This window comes from Pezoporus occidentalis, unplaced genomic scaffold (genome assembly GCF_034315485.1).
Source record: "Pezoporus occidentalis ecotype Australia unplaced genomic scaffold, CSIRO_AGI_Poc_V1 ctg41, whole genome shotgun sequence".
NCBI classification, from domain to species: Eukaryota; Metazoa; Chordata; class Aves; order Psittaciformes; family Psittacidae; genus Pezoporus; species Pezoporus occidentalis.
In genome coordinates, this window is record NW_026915736.1 from 194,866 (window position 1) to 207,028 (window position 12,163).

Here is a 12,163-nt window from a genome sequence, read left to right on the forward strand (position 1 = left end):
AAAATAACATGAAAAACATACCCATCCTTTGTGTTGTTCAAAGGTCGTCCTTAGGTCTTTTGTTTTTTGCTTAGTGTGCCACAAGCATGGCAGCCCCTGTCAGCTGCACTGTAGTGAGTCAGGGCTCGCTGACACCCGGGAAGAAAAATTGGACCCCTTGGGAGATGGACCGATTTTGGAACATTATTCTTTGCCAGCCATGTAGAATACTCCAAGAATAAATCAGTCCCAACACAGCATTTGCAGCAAAATGTCAGATTCTTCCTAGGTAATAGGATCTTCATGGATATTACGTTTTTGCATCTTTAGTTAGGAACCTGGCTTTTAAAATATCGTTTTATAGGAAAGCATGTTAAATTCCTCCAAGCACCATTTAGCTATCTGAATTCACACATCTGTATTCCATAGCACAGCAGTTCCCTTACTTAGTACCCGGTCCAGCTAGGAAGCTGCTTTGTAGCATGGAAGGTTGAATAAGCCCGTACAACGAACAAGCTCTGCTCACTTCTGCATACTGTCATTCTGAAAGCTCCGTCCGACTGTTGCTTTGGTTTCGGCGAATGCAGTCTTATGTAAAGCTGCCCCCAGTGGTGAAGAATATTATGGGCATGTGCAGAAATGCCCTCCTTTTATCCTGCAAATGAGTAAGCTCTGCTGGGAAGAGTGACTGTTCACAGTGACTAATAGAAGCAGAATGGGCAGCATTGATGTAAACTAGTGAGGTGTGCTGAAAGATCCAAATCCTCTTAGTCTCTTCTGCTGTTTGTGAAAGCTATTTTGCATCTTTGAACTTAATAGCTCAGCATGCACTGCCAAGACTTTTGTCTAAAGGGCTAACATGACATTGGTAGGACATAGATAAAAATTTTCACTCATAAGGGTTGTTGTGGATTTTTTTTCTTTTTTTTTCTTACTGCATTTGATTTGTCCGCATGACCTTTTTGCAATAACTCACTGTTTTTTAGTGAAGTATCAGCCCTCTCAGCGTGTCTCTTATCAAGTGTTTCTGCGGGGACACTATATTTTACAACATGAAAAATGTTTTGGAGCTGACATTTTGCCTTTTTGCTTTTTTCTTCTCTGTTAAAAGGCACAGTGCCAGGAGGTTAGAAGAGAGTATTGTGCTCATTTATTTCCCAACTTGCTGTCACTTTGTTCCACAGCACTAACACTTCAAACACAGCCTTCTGTAACCCTTACGATATAGGGACTAAGCAGCTTGGTGTAGTACCTTAATCAGGTGAATTGCATTTACTATAATTTATGACGTGTACAGGATTTTATGTGAAGGTAAATATGCAGAGGGTTTTTTTAGATGTGTGATTCTGGGCAGTCCTTAAACATCACAGAAAGGGCTGCCTTCTCTTTCCTTACTCCTCCCTTCTTTCCTGCATGTAGTAGAGAAAGGACACATCCTCTTGTCTGTGTAGAGCAAAGATAAAATGGCATTACAGCAAATGCACCATGCTGGCAATCCTTCACCAAGAAATATGTGATCAGAGATGATGGTGGGGAAATATAAAATCATGGCTTGTTATTGTGCAGGAATAGTCTAGAGCCTGAAAAGAAGTATGCTGCTTGTTAGAAGAGGAGTACAGATTATAGTCCCTCAAATGCAACCAGACAGCTCTGAGAACTGCTTTTCCATTCTGAGGCATAATCCTTACTCCTTGGAGTAATGTGCTTTGACTTTTCCCCTACTATTCACTGCTGTGAGCATAGAACTTAAAATGAGGTGAAACCTGAAATTTTCCACACATTAAAATGCCAACATTGCTTGGTACTTACTTAGTCTGTGAATGACTTAAGGTTTAGAGTAATCCCACTAGTATTAATGCACCTATCCATAGTGCCTAAATTAGGAGCACTGTCACCCCTGGCTAACAGGTGTAAACATCTTTCATGTGAGTCAGAAATACATACCTGTGTCAAGGCACATCCTGTGAAAGTTCTCCCCTTTGGGTCAGCTCTGTGGAGATCAAAAGGGTTAACTCCATTAATCTCTGTCACTGTCACCATCTCTCATTCTCTACTACAGCTTGTTTCTGGCACTTAGATCTGTCTGTAGGGTTGAGGAGCCAACAAGGAACTGACTGGGAGCTGCGATAGTCTGGAGAGCTGTTCTGCTGACAGCAGTGTTACATGTCAGTCCTGGTGCACTTGTAGGCTTTGGGGTCTCTCTGTACTGGATGGAGCAGGACTGACAGTTTCAGAAGACAATTCAGACCTTTGGTAAGCCAATTTGCCTCTTAGAACTGCTGCTCTTCCTCTGTTGCCAGTAGAGGTACTTGTAAGAAGTAAACTCTTTATTGACATGACTCAATTAGGTTCCTAAACTTAGATGGCATGAAACTAGGTCTGCATCTTCATCTGGTTCAAACACAGCATGTAAAGCTTCAGATAACGTCCAGATTCTTTTTTCTTAAGAGTTGGTGCTACTCAGTATACCAGCTCATTCTGCGCCTTCTGCCCAAACTTTGTCTAGTCTCTGAATTTTCCTCTTTTGTTTTCTCTCCCTCCTCCATCTTCATGTGGAGTTAACAAGTAACTTCTCTACCATGATGAGTCAGCAGAGCTTCAGCAGCTCTTCCAGGGTTTTAATAATTGCCAGTATAATACTGGACAAATAAGAGGGAACAGCCACTCTTTTACCATGAGTTATTTTCATTTTTCTGAAAGGGGTGAGACATCAAGAGATGAACAGAGAGAGCATTAAATTTATGTTAATAGATTGCCAAATTGAATTTTCTTTACCGAGATCCTTTTTGAATTACACAAGCAGAAAAAGTGCCAGTGTCTGATAAACAGGTTTTGAAAATTTCATTTCTGTATCTTCATACAGCTGAATGGATTCTTTTCAAATTGTGGAAATAAAGCTGTGCCCAGTAGGAAATATTCATACGAAATTTCAGGCCAGTCCAGCCATATTATAAACTATGGAAAATAGAAAATTATGTTAAAGCTGCATTTTAGATAACTTTTGTAAGTTGTGTAATCTTTGCCATGTATCAACCCCACCTTATATAGCTGTGCAACCCCGTTGCATTGAGGCCAAAGTAGTTAACTTCTCTTACGGATAAGCTAGTTTTCATTAGAAGTAAAACTACAATTCCTGAGTGCCTAAAATGCAGGAGTCTGTTGAAGGCTTGGTGTGAATGTAACTGTCTTCCATGTAAGTTTGTATGTATTCTTGCACACAGTTTATATTTTGGGATTTCAGCCTTAGACATAAATTGAGATGCCACAGAACCTGTGAAGCTTATTAGTTTTGAGTTGTGTACTTCCATGATCATTCCAACTTGGTTTTGGGGGATTTCATAGAGAGGGAAAATGGCATAGATCAGAAAATACTTGTAAAAATGTGTACGTGAATATGTCTTAACATTTATGCAGGTGAAAAATGATGTGTTGGGTGGAGCCTGTGATGAATACATTGTTTTCTTTATTAGAATGACAGACAAATAAAACTCAAAGTTGTTTGGAAATGGTGTACTATCCCAAGGTAGTGATGGCCTAGATTTTCCTCTTGTTACTAAACTTTCAATAGGTTTTCTGCCTGGAAATTGTTCTAGATGGATTTCACAATTACCTGATTTTGTAGTAATTTGCTTTTAGTTTCATGATTGATTTTAGTTTTGCTTATATAGTTAAATTCTAATATATTTTCTTTTTCCATTAATTGTGGCTGTGGTGTCTGTACTTAAATGCAACTTCCCTGTGGAAAGCTTAACATGAACTGCAGCTGGAATAGTAGAAAGTGAATCAGAAGATGACATACACAGTGAAAGCTCTGTTCCTCCACAGAGCTAGTTTGGAATTTAAACATTTTGAAGAAGAAAGGGGAAACAGCAAATCTTGCAGTTTTCAGGGTTATGAGAAAGCACCTCTAATGACCAGGTACATCTGATTGCTAAGTACATTTGAAAAAGGGGAGTGACAGAATGATCAGGCTCCAGTAGAATGGGGATGAAGGGTGCAGGGAAGAGTTATAAACTTCCCAAAGCCTAGGGAACCGGCAGTTATGAGATGCTGGTGAGATTCACGTAAATCAGCATTCAAAGCCCTCCCTTGTTCTGTCACTTGCTTCTCATCAGCCTTCCTTGGGACATTTCATGCTTACTCTTTACAATGCAGCGCTTGTTCAATCATATTGTTACCAGAAAAAAAAATCAAAAAAAAAAAATCCATTTCTGTTACTCCCATAAGAAATCCATTCAGAAAAGCAGTATGATCTTTTCTAGCCACACTGCGCTATGTTCTTAGCGTACAAACTTCAGAATTTTGACTTCTGGATACAGCATTTTTCTGTTCACAGGTAGAGCTCCTGGGTCTAGAAGTGCCTTTATGTGTGTAATTGCATGATCCTTTGGAGAACCATAGTTAACGAGTGCTGCACTGTGTTCTTTTTGGTTTATGAAGTGACAACATATGTCTTTCCCTTGGCTTTATTTCACTATAAAGAAACTAGGAGTCAGCTGGGTTAGCAATAGTAGTTTGTTTTAAATGGTACTGTAGCGTGCTACTGTATCATTAAGAGTAGATAAGTCTAATAAAATGTGTTTGCAATTTTTGAGCCAGTGATTAAATGAACCTGCTGTTCCATGAGGATCAGATTAGAGCTGGGGGAGTATAAGTCCCAGTGTAAATATCAGAGCGTGGGAAGACAGAGAGGAAACTCAGGATGCAGGGTTTGCTAAAGGCAGATATAAGGGGTGGGAAGTGTGGGAAAGCCAGGTTCAAGGAACATGCAGGCAAGGGAAATTGAGGCAACAGAAAATGCTCTGAAGAAACAGGGAAAGAGGACTAAGAACAGGGAGGGTCTTATCTGTACTGACCTAAAGGGCCATGATGATAAAGTGGTAGATGGATAAATGAAAATATCCCCTTGCTCTCCTGCTAGGAGCAGTTAGCTTTGCAAGGCTTCCCCTGGCCTCTAAAAGGATCCCACATTATGAATTCTGTGATAAGGTGAAGGAACATTTGAAGCTGAATAGGAGCCGTGCCCTCTTTTTTGGAGTCAATAAACTCCTTAACATCCGACTGCTTGTAGACGACATCAGGGACACATCTGTCAGTTTCTGTGTACCAGGAGGATTTCCTCAGTGCTGTGCTTCTTCACAGGGCAACACAGGCTATCGCTTTCCTCATGCACAGTTATACAGTGTTGAATAAAGAAGCTTTTCCAGCTGTACGGTTTTGTTTAAATCTGTACATTGTGGTTGGGTCACAGGGGTCTTTAAGCTGTCCCAGGGTAGATAATATTGCATATAAGCCTACAACCTTTGTTCACGGCATCCAGTGGCTACATCTTTTGGATCCTATCATAACTCCTGTATCCTTAATGAGGCATCGGGCACTCAGCTGTTCCCTGATTGACTTTTTGTCCTATGGTTTTGAAGCTGTTTGAAGGCAAGCAGCCTGTGCTTCTCTCTCATCCTCTGGAGACATGACTGCATGGGATGTAAAGCTGTTATTTTACTTACTCTCTGAAACTGATAGGTGCCACTTATGTTTCAAGGGATTTAGTGTTGATTCATTCGGGCTTGTCCTCCAGCATCTTGGTGAAAGGTGAGTATGAGTAGAAGCAACAGAAAGCAAATGATCATCACTGAAGTAAACTAAATTACTTACGTCTTACACATAGTGCTAGCTTCAACCTGCAGAGCATGAATGGTGCCGTAAGTGTCCTGGAGGTGTGTAGGTGCAAAATGAAACACAGTCTTATTGGCCTCTGCTTGTGACCTGCCTGTGAAGAATAAACCCAAGATTCTTGTGGATGCTTCCCACTCTTTTATGGGCCAGGATGCCATTGCTGGAAGCGTGCCTACTGTTTTATTGTCCAGGCTGCTCATACGGTGTTTATGTAGCCTAAACTATTCAGAAACCCTTAGATGTCATAAAGTATGCTTGCCTATAGAGTATATGATTTGTTCTCCTAGGGGTATCTGACTTCTACCTTGCTGTAACAATTCTGCATATGCATCAGTGGCAGACTATGATAAATGGCAAAGGTAGTGAATTTAACTCCCAGGGGAGCCAGATTAACGTGGACCCCTAGAAAAGTTTTGTTCATAGAGAGCTATCTAATGGCTGCAACATCAGGCTGGAGGCATTGTGTAACTGAATTCAAAATTGCAGACTGGTCCCAGCAATGTGACATCCCTGGAGCAGCCCTGTGCTGCCATGTGAAGAATCAGAGGAGATGGGGAGCAGCTGGTTTCAGAACATGCACCCATGTGGCCCTTGAGGCTCCATTTGATATCACAGGCTGCTCCAGTCTCTCATCGGCTGAAGAGTAAATTACTTTCCAGTGATCATCAGGTTGATGAGCAGCAAAACGGAGGAGTGCAGGTCTTTGATCTGTTAGTAAGACTGAAGATAAAATCATGGGGTTGTTCAGGATATTGGAATATTTGGCTCTATCTCATAGTCTATCTGGAACTAGTGTTATGAGCAATTTAACTATGGGTTGGTGGAGCATATGCATGCACAAAACCACATTTTCTTCTTTGAACAATGAATTGGAAAACTGCAGGCATCCTCCAGTGAAGTTTTCCTTTAAATGGGCATGTTTCAATAGAAGATTTATATAAATACATGTTTTCTGACAGAAAGACGCTTTATTGGGGGAAGAAAAAATAATCCTGACAGTGTCCATTCTGGACAGAGGGAAAGGAGGGTGTTCTGAGAATGTCCTGTCTTATTGGGAAGAACAGGAACATTTGACAGGAATAATGAAGTGGTAGTAGTGTCAGTAATAAGGCCATTTTGACAGTGTTGTTTTTTTTTCCACCGAATGCTAGACTTTTGCAGTCTTCAATTTTGATGTGTAGTTAAAACCCTCAGGGCTAGCCTTTCCTCCTCAGCTGTTCTCTCTGCCTTCATGCCTTTGCCTAAAGCTTCTCCTTGTTATCTGCTATCCTACGTATGCTGAGGAACAAATACATATACGTATATGTGAGGAACAAATAATTGTCAGTTGGTCAGCTGTACAGTGCATGTTCACACGTGTTCTTAGGAATTTCAGACATTCCCTATTATGCATTTCATTAGTTTCTCCTTGGTTTTCCAAACTAAACTGCCTTGGTATCTCACCATATGCTGAAGCTGTAGAGTTCAGGTCAGCATGGGAATATCGTCTGCTGTGGCTCTTTGCTGGAGGGATGCAACTGGCAAGGACTTTCATTATAGGGAAGTCATGACATCCACATCATATCAAAAGACATTAAAAATCTTATCACTTGCTTTCCAAATTTCAGCTTTTATTCTGATTTTCTTTTGGTCTTAGTATCTCCACTTATGAGAGAAGGGATAGTGACATTTAATTATCCTATAAGTTGATCAGCATAATAGATGACTTGCTTTGCTTTTTGTCTGACACTGGTTACTATCAAACATGTGTCTTTTCCATCTTAAGCCATCTATTACTTTTTGGACTTCCAACACAAGTTATTCCATATCTGTTGTTGCTCTTATTACTTGCTATTGGTATAATTTATTTTTGATGCACTTTTTTTGATCTAGAATGATGAAATAGCAAAGTTCCATGTGAGGAAAATATCATTGTGAAATAATGGAAAACAGGCTTTTTTTTTAAATGCAAAATTATTTTAAATCTTTGATTAATAAAGCTTGTCAACTTCTGTTCACTGCAGGACCTTTTTTTTTATGTTACAAGAGTACTAAAACTATTTTGAAATCTGCTGAATATTGCCTGTAATTTTCCATGTAAAATTTATGATGGGTGGCTAACATTTTTCAGCTAGTTGAAATAAAACGTATATATACACAGCATTTCTTAGGATCAGACTTATATTAGTAGGTAAGACGATTGTTCTTGTACTCCCTAGTCTTACTGCTCTTCAGTGCAAACAGTAATACAGGTGTAAGCAAGTCAAGAATGCAGAACAGTTTGATTTCATTTGACCTGTTGAAATACTCTTAAATAATTCCCATTTTCTCATTCCACTTGCTCATGCATGAACAGCTCTACAGGGAAAAACACATTCTGTCTTACCTCTATTAGGACTCATGCTTGGACTCAAGTGTGGTATTCTGAGACTGTAATTTCAAATCAAAAGACAGTCGGAGTGATGTGTTATTATACAGCATTAGTAACATTTTGAAGAGAAAACTAAACATGACAGTTGAGCAGATTTGCAACTGAAAGAGAAAAACATGAACAAAGTTAAGAAGCATATAATTATGTTCATTCACACTGTGACTAGCATAAAAATGATTTATTCCAAATGGTTACAGTTGCATGTTTAGTCACTTCCTTCCCTGGGTTCAGCCTAATTCTGTTTTCTGGCATTTGCCTGCAAAAAATACATGTTTGTTCTCTTTTTCATCAAAAGGTTCAGGGTTTTTTTTTTTAGCTTTTAATAATTTGATGAAGTCTTTTTCAATTAAGGCAAGCTACAGTAGTTTTTAGATATTCCAGCTTTAGTAGCTGCTGCTCCTGGGAAGGTTTATAATCTTAATTATACTGACAATCTTGGTTAGTTACCCAGACTGTAATCTGCTTCTACTTCATCACAGAGGTCACTCTTCCATGCCCAGTAATGATGGACTACAACTTTCTGGTTAAAAAAAAAAAAACACACACACAAAAAAAACCCCCACAAAATTTGGATTATTGCAGGTCCATTTTGGCTATTGCATTCTGTATTTGCCATCCTTCTTATTCTTTTCCCGTTGGTGTATCTGGCAAACAGAGCTCTGAAAAAAACATGTGATTTAAATGACATATTAGCTCATCTTTTTGGTCCATGCCTACCAAAGAAAATTGTCCTAAATTACATGTGATTAAATAAAAAAATAAACATGCACCCAAACCCCAGCATATTTAAATGTTTTGCAGAAATGCAAGACTCCAATGTAAGTAATTTCAGAACAAAAATCTTGGTTAATGCAGATCTGTTTTTGTTTCTGCGAGAGCATACACTACTGTTTATTAAATCTAAGTGTCTTTTATTCAGTGGACAGGACAGCTAACAAATGACAAAACCAACTCAGAGGGACTCAAATATTATACATGGCATTTGCCTGCTGTGTCACAGTGTAAAACAATAAATGTCTGCAAAATGTTAATTTCTGATTGACCAAAATGTTGAAGAGTGCTGCAGACACAGGGAGGAAGAGAGGAAGCTGACATGAAAAGAACTGGAGTTTTCACTCTTTCTTCTCTTTCTTGCAACAATAGTCAGATAGGTGTTTTTTTTTGTTTTTGTTTGTGTTTTTGTGTTGGTTTTTTTTCATTTTGTAAATCCTTCTACCCAGTATTCTCTATCTCTTAAGTAGGTAAGAAGCTTAAAACCACCTTTCTCTCTTAGAGCTTAGCTGCATACAGAAAAGGTTAGAAAGCAAGAAATGCTGCTAGTTGATAACCAAGTAGAGACTCTGGTCAGCCCACATAGTGGAGACATGGAAGAGCTAAACCTGAGTGAGTCAACAGCTTCATTTCTGTGTCTCTAAATGGTAACAGGAATTGGGAGAAAACAGTAAGGACTTGTAAATATGAACTGTTTCAAAACCAAACATTTTGCCTCAGACGCAGGAAGCAGCCACATCTTCATCCATTTGTTCTTACAAGTCACCTCTTTTGTCATAAATATATGACAGAAAAATCTTCTGTCTAATAGAGAAAAGATGTAAATCATGTGACCTGCTGATTTGCTCTTACAGCATATGTTTGTGTCATCACTTACTTGTTATTTGAACAAATTGACTGATTGAAATCCAGAGCATTAATAGTCATGTACCAGTATAATTAACACAACAAAAATACTATCTGTGGGGATTTCTGGTGCTGTATGTTGAGCCGTTTCCCATGTTCCTTTACAAGCCAGTAAGCTTATTGGAAAGGAATGTGCTTTCTTATATCAATGTAAGATTAAAAGGGACCCTAATCTTAAGATAACTATGTAAAAACCTAATCCAAAGAACAACCACGAATAGAGTGATGTCAATATGTTGTTGTATTTGAAATTCCTAGAAAAAGTAGCAAAGAACTTTTCAGGGGAGACCAAATATACCTTTGATTTTTTTAAAAAGACTTTTTTTTTATATGTATGCATAATTTCACCTGTATAGTATAGTACACTGTGATAATTGAACCCCACAATGCAATTTCTGTGCAATTCTTTCTAAGGTGATGTGCCCTGCATAAAAAAATCACATAGTAAAAGCTAAAAGGCGTAAAAGTCTCATGTTTCAATGTAAAAGCCAGAAAGTAAGTAATAGTTTTTAGGGGAAAAAAAAAAAAAAAAGGACTGTATGGCCATGTTACTGAATAAGCGCTGTTTCTTATGAAGATCTTTGCATTTTCCTTTAAAATACTTAGTACTTGCCACTGTGAGACAGAAAGCTGGAAGAGACTTAGTTCTCTTATCTGATACAGCAATTTCAATGTTCTTCTCTGTGTGAATTAGTCAAGTAAAAATACGCTGTTGGAATAGGGCTTTTTGTAAATGGATAAAAGTCTCAGTGTTGTATCAGAATACCAGTGTATGAGAGAATCTCCGAAAGCTCTAAGTGTCCTTGAATATGTTTCCTCCTTACATAAGTAGCATGGTATTTTGTATCAGATACTTGCTGATCAAAAGATTAACATTTTAAAGAAGTTGATAATTCATATGTTCACATTAAGTACCAGGATTTAACAGTCCACCCTTCCTTACACACAGAATCACAAGAGGAACATAGGAGTGAATATGCCAGGCTACATAAGAGTTTAACTGCAAGAGCTGATTTTGCAAAGCTCCTTTATTTTGATTAAAAAAAAAAGATTAAAAAATCTAAAGCCAGATTTAGAAATGGTTTCTGGTAACAGTTACTACTCTGGTTATTTGTATCTGCGTACAAAGTCCAATCTGCTTGTAACAGTTATTGTACCTTTAGTGAGAACTGGAAGCCTACTTCTGTCAATGCCCATTCCTGACATAGTGGGAATTAGCATAGTACTGATACACCTGTAGCTTAGATTTTCTGCTTAGAAAAAGTTGTTGTAAATTAGATCGGGGACACTGAAAAAGAGTTCTTACTCATAGCAGTTTTTTTACAGTCAAATGTCTTAGCTGATGGCAGTATTAATTATCACGTAATGAATGTAGTTCTTTTGCTCAATTTCACAGTGAGAAAGGATTCTCCATTGGTGTATGTTTTTCTCTCTGTTTTAAAATATTTAATCCCATGTCATATCATGAACTAATACAACAAGTTTCATCCAAAAATTAAGGGAGGAGTTGCTGACCCTTTTAAGTCTGGCAAAATTAGCCTCTTAAATGTTCTGCATATAATTTAATACATATGCCAGTGACCTTTCTTCTGTTGCTCTTCTTTTCACAACTACTAGAAGTACTTGATGGCTATTTTATGTCCTACTTCAAAGTATTTGTATTCTTTGCTTACATTGCCACTTACCTGACATCTTTTACTTAAGGCCACTTGCAGTAAAAATATGTGAAGTCCTATATGTCCCACTGTGCCTAGAATATATTTTAGGATAAAGCTTTCAGTGCTTTACAAGTTTGCATCCTCTTCCACCCTTCACTACTATTTGTTTTCTGCTTTCTGGACAATTTGCTTGATATTGTATGCTACTTCCCTGTCAGATGTTTGCTGGAGGTATCATGTGTCGGTAGTGGCTTATTTTCAAGGCCAGGTTGGACGAAGCCTTGGGTGAGATGGTTTAGTGTGAGGTGTCCCTGCCCATGGCAGGGGGGTTGGAACTAGATGATCTTAAGGTCCTTTCCAACCCTAACTATTCTATGATTCTGTGATTCTGTTTTACTCACCACAGTTTAATGCAAAACCAGTCAGCAACAGAAAAGGAATCTGCTTTGTTTCAGTTCACATTCTTTCCATTGTTACCATTCAGGAAATGTAGGAACCACATACAAAACTATTTGTGAAATCATTAGGGAGTTTCTCATGTTCTAACAAAAAAGAATTGAAAAATTATGGGGAGTTTTACTCATTATATGGAGTGATATACTATTTAAACACTTCCCAGGAGTGCTAATGAATAGGCATATCAGTGAGTCTGGGCAACAGTATCTTCCAGCACATATTTTAGATAAGTCTGTCAGAGGTCATTATTAGGAACTTAGTGATTAGTTTCATGATTTAACATAACAGTTCCTAGGAGTATGCTTTGCTG

At 38.4% G+C, this 12,163-nt stretch overlaps 2 protein-coding genes across 2 annotated transcripts in view; one reads left to right on the forward strand and one right to left on the reverse strand.

The window, feature by feature from the left end:
- LRRTM3 (leucine rich repeat transmembrane neuronal 3) overlaps positions 1 to 1,276 on the reverse strand; it is an 81,524-nt gene extending 80,248 nt beyond the window's left edge. Inside the window, exon 1 of the mRNA XM_062633969.1 lies at positions 22 to 1,276. Coding sequence (XP_062489953.1) covers positions 22 to 25 — 4 coding nt within the window. The 5' untranslated portion in view covers positions 26 to 1,276. The remainder of the gene's footprint in view (positions 1 to 21) is intronic.
- CTNNA3 (catenin alpha 3) overlaps positions 1 to 12,163 on the forward strand; it is a 453,492-nt gene that overhangs the window by 191,113 nt on the left and 250,216 nt on the right. The gene's annotated exons all lie outside the window — the stretch shown is intronic.